General features: G+C 35.6%; 1 protein-coding gene across 2 annotated transcripts in view; it reads left to right on the forward strand.

Annotated features, from left to right (window-relative positions):
* The window catches only part of LOC114656377 (solute carrier family 35 member F5-like), a 52,387-nt gene extending 25,694 nt beyond the window's left edge, over positions 1–26,693 (forward strand). Inside the window, exons 10-15 of one of the 2 annotated variants that reach the window (XM_051930757.1) lie at positions 2,765–2,869; positions 4,427–4,586; positions 9,481–9,571; positions 10,472–10,626; positions 15,356–15,464; positions 23,916–26,693. In XM_051930757.1, the coding sequence (XP_051786717.1) occupies positions 2,765–2,869; positions 4,427–4,586; positions 9,481–9,571; positions 10,472–10,626; positions 15,356–15,464; positions 23,916–23,945 (650 nt within the window). In that variant the 3' untranslated portion in view covers positions 23,946–26,693. The remainder of the gene's footprint in view (positions 1–2,764; positions 2,870–4,426; positions 4,587–9,480; positions 9,572–10,471; positions 10,627–15,355; positions 15,465–23,915) is intronic. The other variant, XM_028807979.2, reaches the window with a different exon arrangement.
* Positions 26,694–26,957: the final 264 nt, after the last annotated feature.

Genomic DNA, 26,957 nt, shown 5'->3' on the forward strand with positions numbered 1-26,957 from the left:
CATTGCCTGCCTGTCAAGGTTGGGAAAAATCATAATATGAATGTCTAGGAAAAAAGCATGAATTTAAAAGATCGTAACTTCACACAGTACTTAAGATGAGGCCTCTCAAGTACATTATTAAATTTAATAATAGGATCTATTGACTCTGCATATCTTAGTTGCTTCTGTCCAATGTGTACAAAGTGAAGTGTCCACCATGACTCCTAGATCCGTCTTGTAAGATGTATTTTGAAGGTCAAACCTCCATTTTCAAGCCTAACATTTTTACTTCCTACATGTACTTATTTACATTAAATTTAATCTGCCATAAATCTGCCCAAGGCTGTACGTCCCACTGTAATGATTCAGGTAATTCTACATTTCACTTGGCTAAGTCTGCAGATGATACTAAACTAAGTTGTTATTTGCATGCTTACATAGACCATTAATGTATCTTAAAAGGAGCAGTGACCCTAGAACTAGTCACTGAGGGATACCACTTGGAACATCACCTATTACAGAAGAAAATTCCTTACACAATAATCTATTGCTTAAGATGTTCACACTTACCAAACACGGTACAACACCCTAGTACTACAAGTTAAAAAAAAAAAAAAAAAAAAGAGATCATAAGTCTGTTGGAGTGCAACATGACCAATTCAAAAATATTTCAAATGCCCTCAGAAGATGATTTGGTGAAGCTCATAAAACTGTAAATACAAAAAGGTTTTTTTAAAGACAGGCTAACGTCAAGTGTGCACCATGAAGACATTTCATTGGTACTTTTCCTGTTAGTGGGTGCTCTTCAGTGATCCCTTGATTTACATGCATTTCGACACTGAAGGAGTTAACATCTAAGGATCTGTAGCCATCTCTCAGTCAGTCAGTCATTGTTCACCCCGCTATATCCTAACACAGGGTCATGGGGGTTCTGCTGGAGCAAATCCCAGCCAACACAGGGAGGGTACCAGCCCACCGCAGTGCACACACACACACACACCAAGCACACACTAGTGACAATTTTAGGATCGCCAATGCACCTAACCAGCACTCGGAGGAAACCCACACAGACACGGGGAGAACATGCAAACTTCACGCAGTGAGGACCCAGGGAGCGAACCCAGGTCTCATAGCCAACTCTCTAGTAGAAAGGAAAAAAAAAAACACTAAACAAGTCACATAGGAAACCACTGCTCTCCAATAAAGAACAGAAAAACAAAATGTGGTTGTCTATTTCAACTATTTCTTGGTTGTTCACAGCACTGCTGGAACAGTGACTTCTGAAGACAAATGTATACTTTTTTTTGGTGAAATGCTTGGAGAAAACAAAACACTGTATAGCAACACCAAATCCTGATTCTAACTGTGAACCTTAGTGAAGGAATCATTGTAGTGAGGAGCTGCTTTGCTGCCTCAAAGCCTGGGTGGCTTGCAATCATTTAAGGAACATTGTATTCTAAGTTGCTTCTGTAGATTCCTTAGGCGAGTATCAGTGCATCTGTCTCTAATCTGAAGCTCAAAAGAGCTTGAGTCATGCAGTATGACTTTGCTTCCAGTCCAAGGAATAAATCACCACAGAGCAGTATAAACAGAAGAAATACCTTAGTGCAGAACATAACAGCAAAGTCAGAGTCCTGACCTCAGTCCTATTGAAATATTGTGGCATGATTTGAAGCAAGCTGTTCGTGCAGATCATCCTAGGAATATAAATCTGACCAAAATGCCTTTTAGACACTGCACAGGTCAGATCAGCAGCTACAAGAGGCATTTTGTTATGGTTATTGGTGCTAAAGGAGGCATGCCAGTTACAAAATGTAAGAGTTCCCACTATATTTTCAGCTTTAACCATATTTAAGCACAAGTGATGATTTTGTGTGCTACATTTGTTTAATCAGACTGTATCTAATATTACGAGGTATTAAAGAAGGTAACATGAAATTTATAGGGGCCATTCATGTAGGAATCCAGAAAATTACATCGGTTCTTAAAGTGTTTTCTCTATCCTGCATGCTTCTTATGGACAGAGCCTGCAAATATTAACAAGTAATCTTGGTTGATTACTGAGCCATTTACATCCTTAAACCTGATACTTATCTAGTGGATTATTATTAATGTATAAAAAAAGATTTGCAATGAATATATACCATTTGTCTTTTTGGTTATATATGAAATGTTTGTGCATGTTGGCGTTATCACAGATTTTCTTAACTTGATAAAGTTTTTGCTTTAAAGGCTTATTATATCATAGTCAGAATTGCAGCATTGTATGTTTTATACTTGTATTTACTTTAATGTGCTTTTTAATTTAATTCTAGTTAATTCTAGTAATTTTATAGTTTCTTACTGTACTGTAATTTAGTATTCAGGGTTTCAGTTAGAAAATGATTAGGTGGTGCTGACGTTAGTGCAACTGTCTCACAGCCCCGGGGAGACTGGGTTTGAATGTTGGCCCAGTCACTGGCAAAGTGGAGTTTGCGCATTCTCCACATGACTGCTTGGTTAATTCTTGTGCTATGCCTGTCTTCAACCCATACCTAAAAATATTTGTGTTAAATGAATTAACTACTTTAATTTGGCCTTGTTTCAGTGGTTGAGAATGAATTAATTATTTTGCCCTGTGATTTCACTGTGGAGTATTTATTTGATGCCTATCTTGTGCCCATTGTGCCTACTTCATTTAAATAAGAACCTGCTGCTAGCAAGCCCTAAAGTTGTAATTACTGGATCCACTGTTGATAAAAACGAATGGATTGGGTTGACTTACCATCTCACTTTTAAATTGTAGGTTCTGTTTGGTCATTAATGGGTGCAGTGCTGTATGCAGTTTACATTGTGATGATCAAGAGGAAGGTTGACCGTGAAGACAAACTTGATATTCCAATGTTTTTCGGTAAGCTTGTTTGTTTTGATTTATTCTAACAAGAATCTGCAATAAACTGAGTAGACTTGTGGGAAGTGAGCACTGTTCATGTTTAATGAATTGTTAGAAAACTGCATTTGGAAACAGGGTAATTCTGAAACCACAGATTCAATAAAGAAGGTGGAAAACAGTGTCTGCTCAATCTTAAAAATGTGTTTCAAGGGAATATCTATACTGTGATTTAGGAGATTTATAATAAAAACTTGTATTTACTGCATCCCTTTGGGCACAGGTTTAGTTCTGCCTGCTTGACATCATGCTATAATTTGCATAATTAAGAATAAGCGGTGGAGGGGCCTACTACAGTTACAAAAACGCTTCAGTCTCACTGCCTATCATGTTTGTGGTTAGTTTAAGGCAGCATCAAAGATCTATGAGTTTTTTGAATAGTAACCATTAGATTCTTTAGTTCCTGTCCAAAACCAAACTAGTCAAGCATTAAAGTGTGAGAGAATATTATCTCCTAGAAAGTTTTAAAAAATAAATATATTGTTTATTATAGTAATTCATTATTATATTGTGTTTATTAGTTCTTCAGCTTTGCTATGATAACATTTTTTACACATTTACTAAACATTAATTGATCAGTGTATCATTTTTATATATAAAGCATAGTTTTTCAGTGTGAAGCATCTATTGTACTATTGATGACTAGCAGGAATAAAAATCACCAGAAGATGAGACGTAGTGAGACATAGTCAAGTAACAAAGCTATAGTTGAAACTCTGAAAATCAAAATATTTAAAATGTCAAAACATGAATCTTAAGTGAAAATCAAAGTTGAAAGTACAAAGCAAAAGCTCAAACCAGAGATATTTTCAGAAGGTGATTTATTTACAAAGGTTTGTTTTATCCACAATCTCCGATTATAAAACAAGGTTAATTGCTGACCTTTTAATCCACAGAGTCGTAAGGTCAAGGTTCTGAGAACATACACTCTGCTGAGGACATAAGCTCCGGAAAACTGGAGATGCGTCCTAATGACAAGTACACAAAATGGCATTAAGAAGCGGTACAGAATGAAATAAAAAAACTCGAAATACCTGAATTTAGGCCAAGCCTTCACCATAAATGGAATTTTTGAACTTGAAAACTCTGATTGCATAATTTTATGGAACTGTTGTACCCAAACAACCCCCAAAAAATATATATATGAATATGATCATAACGGCATTTAGTTTTCACTACTATGCATTTCCTAGCTTTTTTTAACTGATATTTAACCTACAAAACGATTGAGCAGTATTTAGACTTTAAGAATTTTTTCAATGTTCTGTGAAATTAATTGGAATATTATAATAAGCTCAGCAACATTTTGTAATTTATTAATACCTAAACTTTATTAGCACTGTATATTTTTCCCAATCACCTTTTTATAAGCACTAAATATGAAATATATTCAGCTATTGCTTGCACATAAAACAGGTTGGAAACATGTTAGTAAAGAGGGGTAAAGATGCATTTTAAATTTAGTGCCCATTAACCTGTGATTTTCTTTATTTTTTATATTTTTCTCTGTCTTTATAGGCTTTGTTGGCTTGTTTAACTTGCTGCTCTTGTGGCCCGGTTTTTTCCTGCTTCATTATACTGGTTATGAAGACTTTGAGCTACCAAGCATGCTTGTTTGGATGTATATTATCATAAATGGACTTATTGGAACAGTACTGTCTGAATTTCTTTGGTTATGGTATGTATGGCATACTCTAAAAATGTATGAATTCAAGATTTCTCACTTTCTGCTGATAGAATTTTTTTTTCATTTATAGGCAACTTGGAAAAACACTAACTTAATCTCTTCTGCTGTTTTATTTAACATTATTAACATGTTTATGTGTATACAAATACATACAGTAAATACACATGAGCTATTAGAAAATGACAAGGAGGAATATAAAGTTATTTTTGTATATGACTAGAGGGCTTCGCCCCCTGCTCTCTTCGCTCACCAACACCCGCCCCCCAATTGAACAACGCATCAGCCACTTCGTGTCTCTGCTGCTCATGTTTGTGGACTTCACTTTCACCAAACAACAAATCTTTTAATTCTCACGGATACGCCTCTTCATTGGGAAGAAGCACTACTGTTCCCTGATGGCAACACGAATTAGACGACCTACAAGTCTCCTACTTAAAGTTTAAATCTGAACAATATCTATATGCTTCTGTCATATCACCTATGTCCATATATTCGATCTCTTTTCGCTGTTCCGTTATTTCACTGAGTATTCATTTCCGTTTGTTTGCACTAATGCGATCTTTACTAACATTTTTTGAGACTTTCGAATTTTAGTACTTTCATTATCTGTAACCTGCTCTGCATGTGTATCGCAGCAACGTTTTTGAACCTCTTTACGACGTTCTACTTTGTCATCTATTCTTTGTCTTTTATTTCCGTCCCCAGGCGTGGTTAAATTTCTTGGCACAAAGTTTCGTCTTGCAGGATGTGAAATTATCTCTCTGAAAAAGTGTTGTCTCGTCCCAGGATTTTTTTTATAATAGATAGATTTGTGTATATTTACGATACTGGAATAATTCAGTAATGCATATATTGTGTCTTAGGCAATACACAAGAATATCCTTTTAATCTTTAGCCTCATGTTTGGGTAGCATGGCAAAATAATTTAACAAAGTACAGGTGTCTTTTGTTATACTGTAATTTTTTTTTCAGTGCAGTTTGATTTGATCGTTTACCAGTCTTTGTCTGTATCTTCCATTGATTCCCTCAATGCTGTGAGAGTACTACACATGTTTGATGTATTGTTTCAGATTTACGTCCTTTAATGCTGTGTGTTCTAGAGGTGATAAACTCTGTCTGGGCTTGATAAAGATTTCCAGAGTACAATCACTTTCTCTTATGGTGGTGGTCTTCCCTGTTAAATTGTGTAGTGAGCCAAAGCCTGCAGAAAGGAAAAGAAAAAAAAGGGCCTTGTAAATGTAAAAGATGTTCAGATTCTGGGAGTGAGTGATCGTTCATGCAGTGACAGAGAGAAAGATATAGTGACTAAAGGATTACTGCCTGGAAACAGCAGAGAAACTTCTTTCTGCAGTTGGTTTTCCAATAAACCATTCAGTTTTTTTTCCTCTCTCCTGTTATTACTGACAATGTCATAACTACTAGAATTTAATAAGATTGATAAATGTGACAAAGCAGTATAGAGCAGGAAATGTTTTGCTTAATAGACATTACTACTTGTGTATGCTATTTTTAAAGGACGTAAGTAATTAAAACTACAACTCTGTAAGAAAATGGAATGGAAGATCCTTTTTTTTCTAGTAAATGTCCAGAAAAAAAGATGTATTGTTGAATTCCGGATAAATCATTTTGGAACAATCCTATGGATGTAGGGTCAGTAAACAAAAACTGAGTAATACAGCTGTAAAAATACAGAATTCATGTTTAATGACAAAGGGCAGAAAGCTAAGAGAGGAAGAGCAAATAACAAGGACAAGGAAAGTTAAAGAGAATGGTGGTCCAGACATGGTTAAAGTCCTGCTCGATCCCCATTTTTAGGAACAGTATTTACTCTGTATACGGCAATAAAATTGCACTCAAACAGCAGGCATCAAGTCATTAATAATATAATAATAATAATACATTTTATTTATTTAGCACCTTTCCCATGATCAATTCTTCAACATGAACTTAGATATTTATTTAAGAACCATGAATTGCCCTCAGCGCAGTGGGCAGCACTGCTGCCTTCGCAGTAAGGAGACCTGGGTTCACTTCCCGGGTCCTCCCTGTGTGGAGTTTGCATGTTCTCCCCGTGTCTGCGTGGGTTTCCTCTGAGTACTCCGGTTTCCTCCCACAGTCCAAAGACATGCAGGTAAGGTGGATTGGCAATTCTAAATTGGCCCTAGTGTGTGTGCTTGGTGTGTGCTGTGTGTGTGTCCTGCGGTGGGTTGGCGCCATGCCCAGGATTGGTTCCTGCCTTGCGCTCTGTGTTGGCTGGGATTGGCTCCAGCAGACCCCCGTGACCCTGTGTTCGGATTCAACGGGGTTGGAAAATGGATGGATGGAATTGCCCTCAGTCTGCACTTCTTCATTATAAGGATGTGTATAATTGACCTGATAGCAAAATTGGCATTTTTAAGCAGTTATTTGGGGTTTGGTACAAGTACTTTTAAGTATTATAATTAAATCAAAATAACTACCTAAAGAAGAATGTTTAAATATTCTTTGCATAAAAAATTGTGATTGTAGCTAAGAGAATTACCATTCTGTATCCATCAAGTAAGACAATAAGTTACAGTATAAAAAATATAATTTCTAAAGTTTTGTGAAGTTAAATCTCAAAGTCGTGAATATTTATATACCAAACAGCTTTTACTTTACCTGTATTTAGTATATACACAAACAGATGTAGAGAAGTACTCCTGCCTCTTAATTATATCATATTCCACTAATTTTGTCTTTGTTATCACCAGTTTTCATGTTATCAGACAGTTTACTGCAGGAGGCAAGTGAAGTTGCTTTTTTTATTTTTTTATTTTTATTTTATTTTATTTTTTAAGTACCGGAGACCTTGGCAAAGGGTATTCTCACCTTCTCTGCCTTCTGGACTGATAGTGTTTTGCAGGGCTATGTCTGGCCCTGAAGTGTTTTAGAAGAAGACCAGAACTGACATCAGAAATACTCAGGCATCTGTCTTAAATGATGCCAGTGGTCATTGCTTCAGTGAACTTAATATTGGGTGGAAAATGGATGAAAATTCAAGCCATAAGAAGGAAGAAAGGCAGAACATGTACATGGGGGGAGGTGTGAAAGTTTTTCTTGGTGCCTCATTTTGTTGTACTTTTTCCTGTAAAGCTGGTTGTTTCTGCTAACTTGCTACAGTAAGCCTGACTTGTGTCTGATACTGCAACTGTGTAATGGAAAAACTGAAATTTTGAAGATAATGGTGGGTTGGGTTTTAATTATAAAGAATATCTTAGTTACTTTAATTTTCTTGACAGGACATCCAGTATGCCAGATTTCTTTTTTCTTGAATGTTAATACTGACAGAAAACTGTAGCCGATAGAATAATTGAATCTGGAATCTTTTCATTTATAGCATTAAGATATAACTCAAAACATTTCTTAAAAGGGTGAATACTCCTTTTGGTTTTAGGGATAAGCATTTGTTGTTTGAACACCCTATCCTAGTATAAAGTTCATACTATGGATCACTGAAAAGGTCTGCAACATGACAAACTTTTATTTTCTTGCAACATCATTATTGTATAATTTTTAATTATACATTTCTGCATTTTTCTCTCTGCCATGAACACCTCATTCATTGATGGGTCATTTATTTTTTTAACAACATTGTTAAAGGGAGTAGTAGGTCATCACTGTGTTGAGATGCTACCTCCTGGCCTGCTCCTTCTGATATGAGCTCCAATTAAAATGAAATTTGTTAAAAAAAAATTTTAAAAAATCTGAAAAAGATTACAGTACTATCTTTTCTGTAATCTCCTATAAAAAATATTTTTAATCCATTCACATTTTTTTCCCAGACACGATTTTTCCTTATCATGGTCAAAGGGAGCCAAAAATGATGAAAGCCAAGAGCCAATCTTTGGAGGGACACAAGTCTGTCATAGGGCTCATTTACACACATCACACTTGCCCAATTTTGAGACACCAGTTAATTTAAAACTTGTATCTTTGGGAAGTGGGGAAAAGACTGTGTAGACAGACAGACATTCACACTAGACAAATAGTGGCCTGCCTAGGAACTAAACTCTGGTACCTAGAACGCTAAGCCTGTAGTTTGAAAAACAAATACAAATGTTTCAGTCCTCTTATACTGTAGGTAAATGTATGTCAAAAATAGAATAACTAGGCTAAAATTTCAGTATTTCCAATTTTGTTACTGGATTTCTAGTCCAGTTTAATCAACTATTTTTAAAATGCCAAAATTTAGTTCCTCTGTATATTTTAGAATTATTGCATAAGACAAATTAATTTTATTTAAATATATATATAATATCTAAAATATATTTTATAAAAGGAGTCAGAAAAATTATGAATACATACAGTGTATATGTACGTGTGTGTGTGTGTATGTATGTATGTGTATATACGTATATATATATATATATATATATATATAATACACACTATATGTATTCATAATTTTTCTGACTCCGCTATCCAGTTCTTTGGTGACTATGATTTTTCAATTTAAAGTTCATATTGGTACATTAACTTCACTCTAATGGAACAAAGACAAAAAACATAATGCTTCTTGCTTACTACGAACTAGGACATTATTTACAAATTGGCAAAAACATATTTTCATGACATGGCTAGTAATGTGTGGTTTCATCTAATCAGAATGTAGCCCACACAAGCATTGCTTACAGTATATAAGGGATTTCTGCATTTTATTAGACTCTTTATGTGCTTTATTGGAAACCAAATTTACAATTTCAGTAGAAGATACATTCAAATCTACCTCCTCCAAATGCATCACTTCTAGTATTATTAATATTGTATTCATTTTGATGTGAATACTTAATAATGTTGAATAAACATTCAGATTGACAAAGTAATGTATTTAACATTTATAAAATGTTTTTTTTTTATGTTTTAGGGGATGTTTTCTTACTTCATCGTTGATAGGAACACTTGCATTAAGTCTTACAATTCCTCTGTCAATAATAGCTGATATGTGCATGCAAAAGGTAAGATGCTTTTCTTTACAGTTACACTTTTAATTTAATTGTAAATGTACCTTGAATTATTTAATGGATTATATTTTCCATTGAAAACAAGGCAATATCTAATGTTCCATACCTAGGAATTGACCTTCTACTCATCTGTTAATGTTTGCTTCCTTTTTCTCATAAGTAGAGATGCTCTGATTAGATTTTCTTAGAGCTGATACTGATCACAGATTTCATGTCACAAGAATTGACGGATTCCTTTACTATTTTTTTCCTTTTCAGTTTTTTTAATACACATTTTTACAGTAAATTCCCGCATAACAGCCAATGTAGAAGCTCTGTATTTTTAAGTCGTATTTTCATAGCTAAACTTTTGACCACAGGGTCATTTTTATCAACAAAATTAAATTCTGTATTCTTAATTGTTCAGTGACCAAAAAAAAAAAAAAAAAAACACGAAACTAAAACTCTCCTAAAATGCAGAAATTTTAATGAATAAAACATGTACACAAAATATTGTCCATGTAATATATATTGCATAATAGAAAATAAAATATTTGTCATAACTGCAAGCCACAATTCTAATAAAATGTTAATAAAAGGTTTATCAAGAATATATAAATCTAACATACTGAACACATCTACACATCAAATGCACAAACTTAGCTTTGGGACTAATTTTTGAGTGGAAGAGTCATTTCTAAAGTAAGTTATAAAAAAATATTAAATATATATTATCTTTAATTTAATGCATTTGATTCTTGAGTCGATTGTCTAATAATGGTTAAGAAATTTCTCATTTAAAATAAGTGAAGATTAATTTGATAATAACTTGAAGCTTAATGTAGTTTAGCTTCTTGTGTTTTAAATAAACAACAGAAACCTTTCAAAACATTACAGCATTCTTTATTTTTCCAGGTGCGGTTTTCATGGTTATTTTTTGCTGGAACTGTGCCTGTTTTTCTTTCTTTTTTTATTGCCACCCTTTTGTTTCATTATAATAATTGGGATCCAGTGATGGTTGGTGTACGACGGGTTTTTGCGTTTATTTGTCGGAAACATCGCATACAAAGGTAGGTGAATAAAAAGTGTTGTTTTTTTCCTGGTATTCTATATCATTAGAAAATTGTAATTTATGTAGAAAACAGTTACTGTTTTTTGGCACTTTCACTTTATATTAAATGTCTTATTTATCAATATTTTTAGCTTAAATTCTCTCAGCTACTATGTCTTGTAGGGTTATAGAATATTCTAATGACAGTCAGTTTAATCCTTTTGAATGTTTTTTTTTCCAATTTGTGACACAGTATTTAATAAACTTGAAATGAATGCATAAAATTGTGTTATTAATTGCTGTGTAAGGTAAAATTAAACTGTCAAATAGGGAGCATCTCAGAGATAACACATTCTCTTCCACCGCAATAAAATGTTTTAATGCAATTTTTAGTGAAGGGACCAGAAAGCAGCATGGGAATATTTGTATATAAAAGTGACTATTGAATCTGACTAAGAATTGTACTTATAATTGAAAGTGGCACATAATGCAAATGTCTTACTGGCACGACTGATACTTAATTCTGGCATGAAAACACCTACAGGCACACTTCTTCGCCAAGTATGAGTGTATACCATCTTAGCCTCTAGTCAGTACTCAGCATAATGTATATCCCCAGCATTTGCATTTGCCATTAAAGGGAACAAAAAATTATAGTTTTTTTACAGTAATTTCTCCATACATTATGTTTACTTGTATGTAATCAGCATATTTTTCAACCAAGCATGCATTGTTGGGGCTTGCTGATAATATTGCCTCTGGTTTAATTATTATTTCCTATTATTATTTTCATGCATGCATAAACTAAGCTACTTTTATTCTTAGTGCTTGAAGACCTGCTCAGTTTCTAAAACTAAATATTAACAAAACAGAGCTGCTTATTTGGGAGATCTCCAACACATGTCCAGAAGCCTGACAATTTCTTGATAAATCTTGGATCCTGGAAAATTGTTGCTTTTCTGTTTGAATATTTTTTGTGTTCTATTTATAATTTTTATCGGAAACTGATCTCTGCAGGGGTCAACATGGTAGCACTGCTGCCTCATAATAAATACACTGGGGTTTATGTCCTAGATGCTGCCAGTGTGGTGTTTGTATGTTTCCTCTGGGTGGTTTTCTCCCATGGTTTAAAGGCATGCAGGTTAGGTGAACTGTGTTTGTGTGTGTTCACCCCGTGATGGACTGGCACCCTGTACAGGTATTGTTTCTGTCTTGTGCCTAATGATTACTCAGATAGGCTACATCTACCCTGTGACCCTGCCCTTGATAAGCAGGTTAAAAAAATGGATAGATAGATAGATAGATAGATAGATAGATAGATAGATAGATAGATAGATAGATAGATAGATAGATAGATAGATAGATAGATAGATAGATAGATAGATAGATAGATAGATAGATAGATAGATAGATAGAAGATCTCTACTGGTTTACACCATATGTTAACATACTTTTAACATTGGTGTATGTTTAGAAAGTACTTTTAGCACCGCTTTATTGCATGTTGGTTAAATCATGAAGCATCTACATATTACTTTCAGTTTATGAGCCCTCTAATAACAATGAAGGATTGATTATTTGTTCTGCTGGAGCCTATTCTAACAGCATGGGGAATAAGACCGGAACAAAACCTGAATTTAACACTAGTGTGTTACAGAGAAAAGTCCTAAAACTCCTCGTACCCTACACCCATTTGCAATCGCCAGTTGATCTCCTCTGTGTGTTTTTCAAATGTGGGTAGAAATTGGAAATACCTGTCGAAAGCCCCTATTGACATGGGGAAAACATGCAAACTTCACCCAGGCAGTTCTTGAACTATAAATTAAAGTTGTTGCTGTGAAGCAAACAATTGCACTCAAAAGCTGTCTCCACAGATTTCAACTGCTTCCATGTTATTCTTCATTAGGATAGGTCAGTTTTCATTCTAAAACTTTCCATCTAGTTTATTAAGATTTAATTATGAATACTTCAAATGCATATATGAGATTAATGTCTTGTATAAATCTCTGAGACAGCCATCACCTACCTTACTGATGCCAGCCATCCTTTTATGCAAAATTCGTACTTCCCTGGCCTTAGAAAAAATTTTACTCAATTTGTAGCTTAAACTCCATTTCTTCTCTGAGGTTGCTTTGGTCATAGCAGTAATACACTGAGCCAGCTGACTGTGAAGGACACCGTAAAAGAAATAAATGAAACCAAATTGGGTTCAGATAAAAACCTGATGACTCCCCTTTTCTCTCTTGCTCTTAGAAGTAGTAATGTTGCATTTAATTCTTTCAAAGCAGACTTGAATATATTTTTATTCTTATAATTTCTAAATATATGTTTTTGCAACCATGCATTTATTAGTAATCTAGCTGAAATTCTGGACGTTTTCAAGGGCTACTCAGTTTTTAAAATTTATGTTTGTGACTGTGTTGACTATACTGTATTGGAAACTTGTTTGCGTCTGTCAAGAAAATAGACCACCATGTTCCACTAGTGAAAGCTTCGCTCAAGTGAAAAAACACAGAGATTATGTAGTTAATTAGTTATGTAGTTTCACTTGGAGATCTGAAGTTTTGAACTTCAAGCATTTTTTGTGGAGCCTTCCTGTCAGGATTTACTTAAAATTTGAAACTTTTGAACTAAGATTGGTTTTGTGTCAAGGTCCACTTAAAAGATTTGAGCCACTGGACTAAGCAGTTTTTCTGTCACGATTTTCTCAACGATTTAATATGCTTTCAATTGCTTTTTACATAATACAAAGAGTGAATCTTATAATGCATGAAAGTAGAAATAAAAATTAGAAATGTGCAAATTTTACTTGTGCAAAGAACTGTGTGTTTTACAATAATTATGTGGTATGGTTTGTTAGACATGAAAATAAACTGTTCATTTTAAAGAATTATTTGCAAGATCCTAGAAGGAAAAGTCCAGGGAGGGATAGAAGTTATAAAGTAGGAGGATTTCAACAACTTGTATCAAAAATTTCTAATATAAGTAGAATGAAATCTAAAAAGATATATAAATCATTTTGAATATAGAGAGGGTAGTCTGAATTTGTAGCATTGGTGTTTAACTGGTGTGAGAATATTATTTTCATTATTGTAGTCAATTCTTGTTATCTGATGATGTATTCCTGAAAAACAGTGGATATGAAACTCAGTATTTATTGATCCTATAGGATAAATGGTTGTTAGGTTCTGATGGGGTGCTAACTTGTGGGGAGGACCAGCACGGGGAGACGGGGTCAAGCAGACGTGCCAGCGCTCTGCTTTCGCCCTATGTGGTGTGGTTATAATCCACCGGTTCACCTACAGAAACCCTGTTACGACTTTTAATTCCTCTGTAGTCAAGTTTGATTGTTTTCTAGGGAAAAGAGACTGTAGTGGGGGGTTTTGGGGAAGATCTGAGGACCTCTATAAACCATCCATTCGGACGTAGGAACAGAAGGTGTGAACAGAACTTAATCAGTGTGTAGGCTTATGACCCACATTTACTGAGAATTCCTTGTTCCTGGAGATCAATGGCAAGCTGCAGTACCCATCTTGCATGGGGTTCAGGGGCTTATCCACTGCTCTTGGCAATGGGAAGACGCACATTGAGAAAATCAGCCCTGGACATCTAAGGGTAACATCAGTTATACTGTGGTAGTCACAAAATGGTTTACATCTTTATATTAGTTAGTAAGCGAAACCGCAGGAGTAGAATCCGTGGATAGCAAGCATTTACTATACTTATATTTTGTGTTTATTCTTTTATATTTGTATTGTATTTCTGTGCTTTAATAAATAACCTAAACTCTTTTGATATTAATTTGGTCTAGAGTCTTACTTTTTTTTCGTCTTAGAGGTTTAGAAGGGGCCGGTGTCAACTTTCATTGAAAGGCTAAATAGAGTTAGGGATATTAAATACAGGTCTGTGAGACAATGGCCTGCAGCAGGTAACCAAACCTGTTAAAGTCTCAACACCAGGTGCTAAGACCAGCGATCTGGGAACTGCAGGGTTGAATCTTAATTAACCCAAAGATGACTATTGCCTTCATATCTCTCACCCTTAAGCATGGGAAAGAGAGATGGAACCTAGGTGTCCCCTACAGGGCCAGATTTAGACACTTCTTCATGAGCCTGGAAATTCTGTGTTCAGTGAAAGGTGTTCTATAAAATTGAGATTGATTGACCAGACACCTCAGTTTGCTATAGCTTGCTACCCAGTTGCTGAGAGTTTGTGCATTCTGTATTATAATAAAGCCTGTATGTTTTAACAAAATGTTGCATTCATCAGTATATCTAACAGTGCCCTGCCCCTTCTCATAGAAATTGAAGACATCGACTATATATTTGACATTGTTTCTTTTCCCTCCAACATTGTACTTAGGAACGGATAACAGATTGTTAAGTTTGCCTCAGTCTTGTCTCCTCCTGACTGAATGGTTTCTCTACTTATGTTCTGAAATGCAGAACTTTTCTAAATATCTGTGTCCTGTGGGCACTCACGGTTGGGGAGTTTTCAGTGTCTCCTGTGTTTTCAGTGCTACCACTGCATAAAAATAAGTTTAGCTGCATCATACAAAATATTTCCAATGCAAAGATCTTTCAAAATAACCACAAAAACATTATTTTTTTCTTATCAAGAACTTACACTTTAATACAGAAGTACTGGAATTTTATATATATATATATATGTATATATGTATACCTTGCCTTTTATGTACAGTATGTAGAAGATTCCAAAATGATTGATTTTTTTCTTTGCAACTTAAGACCCCTCATTTTTGCAGGACTCCGGATGATAGTGAGCAGTGTGAAAGCCTCATTCCTTTACACGGTGTTTCTCAGGATGAGGGGACCAGCTGCTGTTCATAAACCACAGGTATACATTTTAAAAATAAATAAATTAAAGAGTAAGGTATTGTTTTGCTTCTTTGTGTTGTTTCATTGGCATAAAGAATTTAATCATTTTTAGATTATTCTTAGGCAATGTACATTTCTTTATTTTTTCATAGCCACTCCAATAAAGCACCATATTAGAAATATAAATTGTTTGATTCAACAATTTAAGAAACTATTTGTGACCTTTTATTTTTACAGTTATTGCTTTATTTTGCAGATTAACAGCAGAATAGGTAGAAGTCAATATCCAAATGACATTCACTACTAAGGGCTCACACACCAAAGTTGTTTGAGGTTAGAATCCTTAACTAAGTATAGCATTGGGATGTGAAGCAAAGCAGCAGTGACGTAGTGCATCATCTTATGGGAAACAAGAACCTAGCAATGGTGTACAGCATCCTGACAACACAGCCTCAAAATATTGGTGATGCAAAAATAGCTATAAAACTCTATTAACTTTTAGTTAGATTATTGATACAAAACATTCACAGAGTACCAGAAAACAATGTATTTAATGCAAAAAAAGCAACTTCTCCCAGTTCTTGATAGTTTAGGGGTGCAAATGGTACTGGACTTTTCATATCTCTTCCTTGGGTCGTGCTGCAGTGCCTTGACTGGGAAAAGCTAGAACCAGAGTTTTAAAAAAGAAAGAAAGAAACAAAAGAAAAGTTCTCATTTTCATATCAAGAAGGGGAGTCTCCAGTCTTAAAGCCCAAATGAATAAACTGGAAAGTTCCGCTTTACACATTCACCAACACATCCAAAAGTACACCTAGAATACTGAAGGGTCAGCAGGGCTAGCACCACAGACAGAAACAGGCTTGCAATACAAAGCTTCAAGATAATTTCACATACTGCAAATACAAATTACATTAAGCATATGATGGAAAAATGGCAAAAATGACATAGTTGAGGATTGTTTTAAACATTTTAATAATACGTTACTAAGAGAATCATTTTACTTATTTTGCACAACATTTGGTGGAGGTGTACCCCACAGGGTCTCAATGCAAAAACACCACTATTCATAAGTAATAAATGAAAGTCTGGCTCTTTTTTATAAACTTTTGTGCCTCATTATTTCTTACCCAAGTCCACTTAATGCATAGGCTGTTAAAAAGCCATCAAACCGTTCCTTTCAGTTGGATCATTCCCTTCTGGTGGCTTCAGGTAAAATGCATTTAATAAGTTAGGCTGGTAAAATCTCACATTTTATGCTTTTATTCTTCTAGTACAGGGGTGGGCAATGTCGGTCCTGGAGAGCCGCAGTGGTTTCCGGTCTTTTTTCCAACCCAGTTTCTTAATGAGCAGTCAATTATTGCTGATGAAGTACTTACGGTTCAAGTGACATTTTGATGCTTCATTTTAGTGGTCTTGCTTCTTAAGTTTCCTCACCCTTAATTGCATATTTCAATCGTAAACAGTTGCATTCACTGTTTTAATGGCTCCTTATTAGCAATAAGAGGTAAATGACAGAGCAGACAGCAGTTCTCCATCTAGCTTGTTTCCATTTACATCTCTGTGTGTTCATAATGCACTGTTTGATTTAATAAAACACTTCATAGAAAATGTGACAGACTGAAAATTATCTGTTTTAGGCTTCAAATCATTGGGATGATATCCTTGGAAAGTTAAAACTCTACAATATAAAAACCTAACATTGCAAATTAACAAGCCATAAAATTAAATAAGGTCAGAGATTGGCAAGGATTGGCTTCTAATTAAGAAACTGGGTTGGAATGAAAACCTGCAGGACCAGCATTGCCCACCCCTGTTCTAGTATCCTTATATATATTTCTCTTCTGGTTCGTCCTGCTTCCACTTCAAAACCGGTCCTGCCCACATGCAGCCGACACGGCATTTCTCGATTCCTATTCGTCCTCTTCCATACCCTTCCCCTCGCTGCCTGCGGCTCCTCTTCAAAACCGGTCCCGCCCACATGCAGCCGACACGGCATTTCTCGATTCCTATTCGTCCTCTTCCAAACCCTTCCCCACGCTGTCTGCAGCCTTCCATACACCTTGCTATTTTCGTTATACTGCGACGGTTGTTTCCTAAGCCTTTGTTATAAAATGAACGACAGTGTCTTCTCTTTCAACGGGTTTTTGTACAACGTCATCTCTATTCTGGGATCCGGCAACTGCCTGTTCGTATCAGTGGGTTATTTCTTGACACAAACGGTTGACGAAGGCAATGCACTTTCACTACGACATAGGGCAGTAGATTTCGTTGCATCACATTGGGACAGATTTGGAGACATTCTTCCTGTTGTTCTTTCCAATGCAAATCGAGTTATTACAAGAAGTCAGGAGTACTGTCAATACATGGCAACATCTGGAGTTTATGGTGGTGAAGCTGAAATTCAAGCTCTTTCAGAGATTCTCCATGCTACCATTGTCATTTACTTCAAACACGACCCCAACATCCCGCCTTCCATTTACAATTCTGGAAATACTCTCTTTATTTACCTTCTGTACACTATGAAGCCCTCCTACCGATTTCGATCATGTCTCCACAGCAGCATATACTGTCTGATAAGACCAACACATCAGTCCTCAGTCATTCTTCTCTTCCACAAAACACTACAGTTTTGTCTACTGGTACAACCTTCCTCTGCGACATTTGTAGTAAACCTTTCAAAACAAAACCCAGCCTTGCCAAACACAAGAAAATTCACTGCAACGACAAATTGTTGTAGTGTCACACTTGCACAAAACGTTTCACAACACAGAACTATCTTCACAAACACACAAAAATTTACTCCGCTGAAAATTGACCTGACTCCCACTCCAGTAACACATTCTTCCAGTGTGATTCCTGCAACAAAACTTTTCAAACGCGAACCTCACTTGCTAAACACAAGAAAAGGCATTCTTCCCAACAACTATATGAGTGCCAGAAATGCAATAAGAAGTTCACTACACAGGATTGTCTGACTAAACACAACAAAACTCATTCACAAGTCTTGCAATGCGACATCTGCAAAGCAGAGTTTCCAAACCAGCGCAGTCTCAGCAGACATACACACAATCCTCTTCCCGTTACCACAGGTACTTCTTCACGTCATTCCTGTCTTCCTGTCCAAGAGTACAACATTGGGACTCCAGACCAGTAGTGCAAACATTGTCATGCACTATACTGGTCTGCTGAGCGTAATACATCCAAGAAGTACTTGAGGTGCTGCCACGACGGTACAGTAGCTTTACCACCCTTGTGGGAGCCACCTGTGTCTTTACAACAGCTTCTTACACAGCAAATATCAGAAGGCAAAAATTATCGTGAACACATTCGAGAATACAACTCTTCTCTAGCGTTTGCTTCCATGGGTGCACAGATAACTCAACCTCCTGGCCACGGACCATACTGTTATAAAATACACGGGCAAATTTATCACCAAATCTCTCCACTATATGCTAACACTTCTACCTCTCCAGGATATAGACAGTTGTATGTTTTTGACACAGCGCAAGCTACTGAAGTACGCTTACAAAATAAAGCAAACTCTGCATGCAGTGAAAATTTACTTCTCCAGCTAAATTCCATGCTCAGAACCATCAACCCCTTCACTAAATCATGCAAACACATGCATGAAATGGCTCAGTCCAATCCAACAGCATCTGTTTTCAAGGAAAACCCTGGGCAGGATTTATGACGATACAATGCCCCGACATGTCACACCAATGTTGCAGCAATTTTCGTCGGACAAGATGGCGAACCGCCTGCCTAAAGGAACATTTGCATCTATCCCATAGGCAACTCCTGTAAACAGATTTCCATGCTCAATATGAATTGCAATACTATGGTTTACCCACTTTTATTCCCTTACAGAGACATTGGCTGGCACAAAGATTTACAACATGTTCCCGATTAGATAGATAGATAGATAGATAGATAGATAGATAGATAGATAGATAGATAGATAGATAGATAGATAGATAGATAGATAGATAGATAGATAGATAGATAGATAGATAGATAGATAGATAGATAGATAGATAGATAGATAGATAGATAGATAGATAAAAGAACAGCCAAGCGAATAAGGCTTACTCAATGCCAATTTTACACATACAGATTATCAATGAGGAATACATTTAGTATTTTGCACTCCAGCGGCAAACTATTCCAACAGTACGTTGTAGATGCTTATGTGAAAACGGAGGGCGCGCGTCTCAACTATCTCAGATTACATCTACAAGATCTGCACATGGAACAATACAAAGGACTATCAGATGCACTGCAAGCAAACTCTGAAAATAACAACGTTTGTGTAGGCAAATCTGAATTCCTTTATCACCGTTTTCCGTTCCTATTCTTACACCGCCGTATGTTACGGCGGCCGTTGGCTAGTATGTAATAAAGCAATTTGACTTCCTCTAGTTATTGATATACCTATGGCTATAGCAATTGTTATGTACACATTCAGATAAGTCCCATTATCAAATAAAGCACAGATGCTGATGGTATTTTGTGAACTCCAGCTCATTTTACTGTACAATAAAAGTAAAAACTGCCTCACAGTTAGGAGACCTGGGTTTGCTTCCCGGGTCCTCCCTACGTGGAGTTTGCATGTTCTCCCCGTGTCTGCGTGGGTTTCCTTCGGGTACTCCAGTTTCCTCCCACAGTCCAAAGACATGCAGGTTGGGCGCACTGATGATTCTAAATTGTCCCTAGTGTGTGCTTGGTGTGTGTGTGTGTGTGTGCGCCCTGCGGTGGGCTGGAGGCCTGCCCGGGGTTTGTTTCCTGCCTTGCGCCCTGTGTTGGCTGGGATTGGCTCCAGCAGACCCTTGTGACCCTGTAATTAAGATATAGCCTGTTGGATAATGGATGGATGGATGGACATTTTGACTTATTCGTGTAGAAATCTCATATGAATGTTTTTTTTTAATTTTAGCAAGAGGGTGTTGTTAAATCAGTGGTAGTGCTGCTGCCTCGCAGTAAGGAGACCTGGGTTCGCTTCCCGGGTCCTCCCTGCGTGGAGTTTGCATGTTCTCCCCGTGTCTCCGTGGTTTTCCTCCGGGTGCTTCGGTTTCCTCCCACAGTCCAAAGACATACAGGTTAGGTGTTTTGGCAATCCTAAGTTGTCCCTTGTGCGTGCTTGGTGTGCGTGCGTGCGTGTGTGTGTGTGTGTGTGTGTGCGCGCGTGCACATGCGCCCTGCGGTGGGCTGGCACCCTGCCTGGGTTTGTTTCCTGCCTTGCACCCTGTGTTGGCTGGGATTAGCTCCAGCAGACCCCCGTGACCCTGTAGTTAGGATATAGCAGGTTGGATGATGGATGGATGGATGGTGTTGTTAAATACTCTGTAAAGGCTTATCTTACTTTTGAGGGTGGGGTGTTTAAAGCAAAGTCATTATGAGAAAATTTTCCATTCTGCCTTTTGTAATCAAAAAGGGGATTTAATTAAAGATAGCTTTTGCTTCTTTTCTAGATTTAATATGAAATCTCCTAAATTCTTGTATTGCTTTGCTATGTAAATACAACTTTAAAGTATTTAAATGTGCTTTAAAAATAATTATTCACATATTATGTTAATATATAAGATTGTGATGTTAAATAAAAATGGTTTAATTTGTTATGAAGTTCTGAAATTCAAAAAAAAGATGTTTGGTGAGGTATCTTTCTAAATTACATTTAAATGACTGTAAATTTTCCAGTCCATAGCTGTAAACCTCTCAGAGCTCTGCTCTTTTGAAGATCCAGTCAAATTGCACACATCCTATGACAGTTAGCATCCTATTCATTATACGTCAGTAAAGTTATGTGATTCACTTGGTTATTTGAATATTTCTTTACACTCCCATGTTGAAGACATATGTTGCACCTCTCAGTGTCCATTATGCAGGCTGCTTGTTTACTGGGGCTGTCTTTACTTTCAAACATTTACTTCAACCACCAGCTTCACAAGGACGCCCACTTGATTTGTTAAGGGACCACAGTAACCTAACCTCCTGAGGTGGTAGTAGCAGTTAGACTGAGAGTCTGGCTTTAATGTTTTACTAAAAAATAAAAACCGTTAACAGCAAGTATATAGTGATACAAAGGATCATAAAACATTGGTGTGTTTAGCATTTATATAGTCCAAGTAGTAGTACCAAGAGACTGACGACCAATCCATTTAGATGGCTTCTTTACTTACTGTTTATGTGTACCTAATCAGTTTGAAGATATTGCAAGTGAAAGAAAGAATATTTTACAATTTTTTAAAACATGGTGGGGGATTTCCTGAAAGTGTCTTTTTTTTTTTAATAAAAAAATAAAGAAAAAAAATGTTATCAGCTCCCCTTCCTAATTGCCTAAAAATGAGTAAACACACAAAATGTACTGGTTTACATCTCAACAGGACATGTTGACGTTTTTTTTTGCAGTTACTCACAGCACAGGAAATATTACAGACATTATTATCAAAAGCTCATGGTTAGTTCTTTGAGAATCAAAGCTAAGTAAGCAATACAACATTTAAAAGAATTAAAAAATAAAAAGATTTAAAGTGGTGTGAAAAACTATTTGCCCCCTTCCTGATTTCTTATTCTTTTGCATGTTTGTCACACAAAATGTTTCTGATCATCAAACACATTTAACCATTAGTCAAATATAACACAAGTAAACACAAAATGCAGTTTTTAAATGATGGTTTTTATTATTTAGGGAGAAAAAAAATCCAAACCTACATGGCCCTGTGTGAAAAAGTAATTGCCCCCCTTGTTAAAAAATAACCTAACTGTGGTGTATCACACCTGAGTTCAATTTCCGTAGCCACCCCCAGGCCTGATTACTGCCACACCTGTTTCAATCAAGAAATCACTTAAATAGGAGCTGCCTGACACAGAGAAGTAGACCAAAAGCACCTCAAAAGCTAGACATCATGCCAAGATCCAAAGAAATTCAGGAACAAATGAGAACAGAAGTAATTGAGATCTATCAGTCTGGTAAAGGTTATAAAGCCATTTCTAAAGCTTTGGGACTCCAGCGAACCACAGTGAGAGCCATTATCCACAAATGGCAAAAACATGGAACAGTGGTGAACCTTCCCAGGAGTGGCCGGCCGACCAAAATTACCCCAAGAGCACAGAGACGACTCATCCGAGAGGTCACAAAAGACCCCAGGACAACGTCTAAAGAACTGCAGGCCTCACTTGCCTCAATTAAGGTCAGTGTTCACGACTCCACCATAAGAAAGAGACTGGGCAAAAACGGCCTGCATGGCAGATGTCCAAGACGCAAACCACTGTTAAGCAAAAAGAACATTAGGGCTCGTCTCAATTTTGCTAAGAAACATCTCAATGATTGCCAAGACTTTTGGGAAAATACCTTGTGGACTGATGAGACAAAAGTTGAACTTTTTGGAAGGCAAATGTCCCGTTACATCTGGCGTAAAAGGAACACAGCATTTCAGAAAAAGAACATCATACCAACAGTAAAATATGGTGGTGGTAGTGTGATGGTCTGGGGTTGTTTTGCTGCTTCAGGACCTGGAAGGCTTGCTGTGATAGATGGAACCATGAATTCTACTGTGTACCAAAAAATCCTGAAGGAGAATGTCCGGCCATCTGTTTGTCAACTCAAGCTGAAGCGATCTTGGGTGCTGCAACAGGACAATGACCCAAAACACACCAGCAAATCCACCTCTGAATGGCTGAAGAAAAACAAAATGAAGACTTTGGAGTGGCCTAGTCAAAGTCCTGACCTGAATCCAATTGAGATGCTATGGCATGACCTTAAAAAGGCGGTTCATGCTAGAAAACCCTCAAATAAAGCTGAATTACAACAATTTTACAAAGATGAGTGGGCCAAAATTCCTCCAGAGCGCTGTAAAAGACTCATTGCAAGTTATCGCAAACGCTTGATTGCAGTTATTGCTGCTAAGGGTGGCCCAACCAGTTATTAGGTTCAGGGAGCAATTACTTTTTCACACAGGGCCATGTAGGTTTGGATTTTTTTTTCTCTCTAAATAATAAAAACCACCATTTACAAACTGCATTTTGTGTTTACTTGTGTTATATTTGACTAATGGTTAAATGTGTTTGATGATCAGAAACATTTTGTGTGACAAACATGCAAAAGAATAAGAAATCAGGAAGGGGGCAAATAGTTTTTCACACCACTGTAGGTTTCTGTTTTGTGTTACAACTTCCAACCTATAACCTAAAAGCATTTTACTTGAACAGTTTGAATTTTGTGTCCTGTACATAGTGGTGCAACCTATAACCTAAAAGCATTTTACTTGAACAGTTTGAATTTTGTGTCCTGTACATAGTGGTGCATTTTCAGATATACATGTTAAAATCAGAAGTACTTCCTGAATCTGCTGTTCTACCCATTTTTGTTATTGGTTACTGTTTCATACAATAAACGTTTATGTAGTAAAACCAAAATAGTTTTGTAAATGGTCAGGAAAAATCAATCATTTATTTATTTATTTATTTATTTCAGATCACGCAAGAGCAGTCTTCAGCGATGTGACAATCTGCAACGAGCCTGAAGGAATCTTTATTTTTCAGTGCCTCTTTTTACCTTTTTTTATGTAATGTAAAACATTTGATATTTTTGAGGCAAAATTTTGTTTGTAAGAGCCCACTTTCTACTTGACATTTATTTTTTTCTGTCTATTTATTTTATATTTTTTTGGATGGTACATATTTCAGCTGAACTCCACAATAGTCATATTTTTGGAGTTGAAGACCTGCCTTATTGAATGTAAAGGCTCAAAAAAAGGGAAAACTACTTGAATCACTACACATTGCCGTGTACTAGAGCCCATAGCAGTTCCGCTGTATGTTTGACGATGCTGCAAAAAGAGTAGTGAACTCTGTGGTCAGCCACATCAATATATGTGAACTGGTACTGCATTTTTCACACTAAGCTGAAGAAAACTTAATGATCCTGTTGAAACTGGTGTAATGTTGCCAGTGTTCATCAGTGTATATAGCATTTATGGTCTGAGTATTATGTTTTTCCTTATACAAAATGAAACACTTAGTGGTATTTCTTTTCCCTTAAGTATTTATATATATATATATATATATATATATATATATATATATATATATATATATATATATATATATAAAATTGAACACTACATAATAGCGTCTATAAAAAGACAGCAACTTTGCTGCTATCAATAGTAATCATTGTAAACAGGAAAATAAGACTGTTTCTCAGGAAAGTGTCCTTCTATGTTTTTAAAAATTAAATGGGACCTACAGAATAGACTTTTTTTTCTTTGTGACTGATTGCCCAAAAAAACGGTTTACAGTCTCACAAGCAAAAGATTAATGTCCACCAGATATCCTTATTTTTCACTTGTTTATACCACTATATAATTCTATTTTTTTAATCGACTGCCTTTTTAGACAGGTAAACTATCATCAGTTTTGCACATTATTTCACAGTTCATAGAACTGATTTGCATGTGTTTTTGTTTTTGTTTTGGTTGTTGTTGTGCAATGTAGATTGTACAGGTAAGTTTACATAACTTGTACAGAGGGGGGCTTTTCATCTGTTTAAAACTGCAAATTCTGTTTTACTTTCTAAGGTATTGTCCAGTGTTGCTGTGAATTAACCAAAACAGTAAGTGATCTCACATAGAATAGTTTCAATGATGCCATATGTGCATTAATTGAAATATGGTAAAATGTAATTCAGTTTAACAGTTTAGCAACTCCATAATACTGTCTGGTAAATTTAGATTCTTTTTTTTTTTGTTCATTGAGCTCCTAGTCTCATGCAGAGAAAACGTTAAGTGATCGTTGATATTGTATAACTTGTGCAATATTTTAGAAATCCATGCAAAAAGCAACAATTCAAGTACAAAATGTATAATATTTGTTGGGGTCACTGGGATTTTACTTTTCAAATATATGTCTGCCAGAAAAAAAAGCACTACAGAAAAATGTCCCTAATGTGTGAAATGGTTTTACTTTTGTTTGCTTTGATTATGTAAAATGAGTTCCAGAGAAACAAAGTTGATTATGGTTCTGTAAATAACATCTTGTCTGGAAAATGTAGAATTAAATTTTGTATATTTTTTTGTATGGGGTATGTAATTTGAATTCTGTGTTAATGGTGCTTTCATGATGTTTGTCTAGAAATTTAATGGCCGAATCTTGGGTATATCTTTTAGGACTGTTTGGGAAGCTAGGAATTTTGTTATGTTTGTGTTGTTTGTCTTGAGAATTTCATAAAAAAGAAAAAGAAAAAAAAAAAAGGTCTGTCCTGTACCTTGCTAAAAAATAATTATTTTCTCACAGTAATAATAAAATTTTAATAATACATATTTTTGTTATAATGCGTTTGGTACATTTTGCAAATCTTCAAAAAAGGTTAAAATTATTGAGTACATATATATTTTTGTTTTCTACACTGCTCTGCTTAACTGGAATATATTCATTTATCACTAACCTAGTAAAATGTTTTGTGTCAGTATCATTTGCTTCATTTTTAAACAGTTCACCTCTAAATATTATTACATGACATTAGTTAATGTAAAGTGTCTTGCGGTTCCTGAGTGAATGTCAAACTCACTATAGATAGCAGTCATTTACTATACTGATTTGCTTATAAAACATTTCAACCATACATGTGTTTTAATGTTGTATAACATAAACACTGTGCAAAAAAGTGGTGAAATATAAATGAAATTATGAAAGCTTTATAAATATCAGAAAAATGTAAGTTTAAGTATTTTTTTTTAATTTGTTTGGCCGGGAATACTTTTCATACTGCCTAATCAAGACCAACTACATGCTGTCAAGTACTGTATGGTTGATTTGGAGAATAGACTAACTGTTAAAGGTTTGCGTGTAACTTTCACAAAAAAATCATTTTAGATATTCTTTGCCTTTTGAACTGCAAATCTAAATTAGGACCATTATCATGTTTTGTTACTCTTAGTCTGTACTGGTATTAGTCTTTGCATTTGGTGAGTGGTACTTTATATTTGATGTAATTCACTTTTCTTTACTATATACAAAACTTCTAAGTTAAATATTTAATCATATTTAGATCAGTTTTGATTAACTACATTTTATTTTTTTCCTAATAACTGACATTTTTGTCAAAAAAACATTTTTTCAAATCTCCATTATAGAGAAGTATTTTATTACTTCACATTTTGGTTCACCAACAAAACAGAAATAGCTGATATTTGTATGTCTTCATGAAAAAAATAGCCAACTTTAAGGAGTATTATCCAATATAAAAATATGCTTTTAAAAAGCAAAATAAACACTAAAAATTAACAGTCTTCAGTGCAAAGGAAGAGTCAGATAAATAATGCATGTGCAGTACATAATGCAATAGCAAATGGATAACAATAATAAGCAAGTGAGGGGAATTATTAAGCTATATGTCAGTTAACAACTAGTTTGATACTATATTCTGTATTTTAGTAAATTATGTTCAATGCATTTTCAAAAATTGTATCAGAAACCAGAGTGGCCTCAGATATGTCCATGTTAAGGCACCAATAGT

Source organism: Erpetoichthys calabaricus, chromosome 8 (assembly GCF_900747795.2).
Source record: "Erpetoichthys calabaricus chromosome 8, fErpCal1.3, whole genome shotgun sequence".
NCBI classification, from domain to species: domain Eukaryota; kingdom Metazoa; phylum Chordata; class Cladistia; order Polypteriformes; family Polypteridae; genus Erpetoichthys; species Erpetoichthys calabaricus.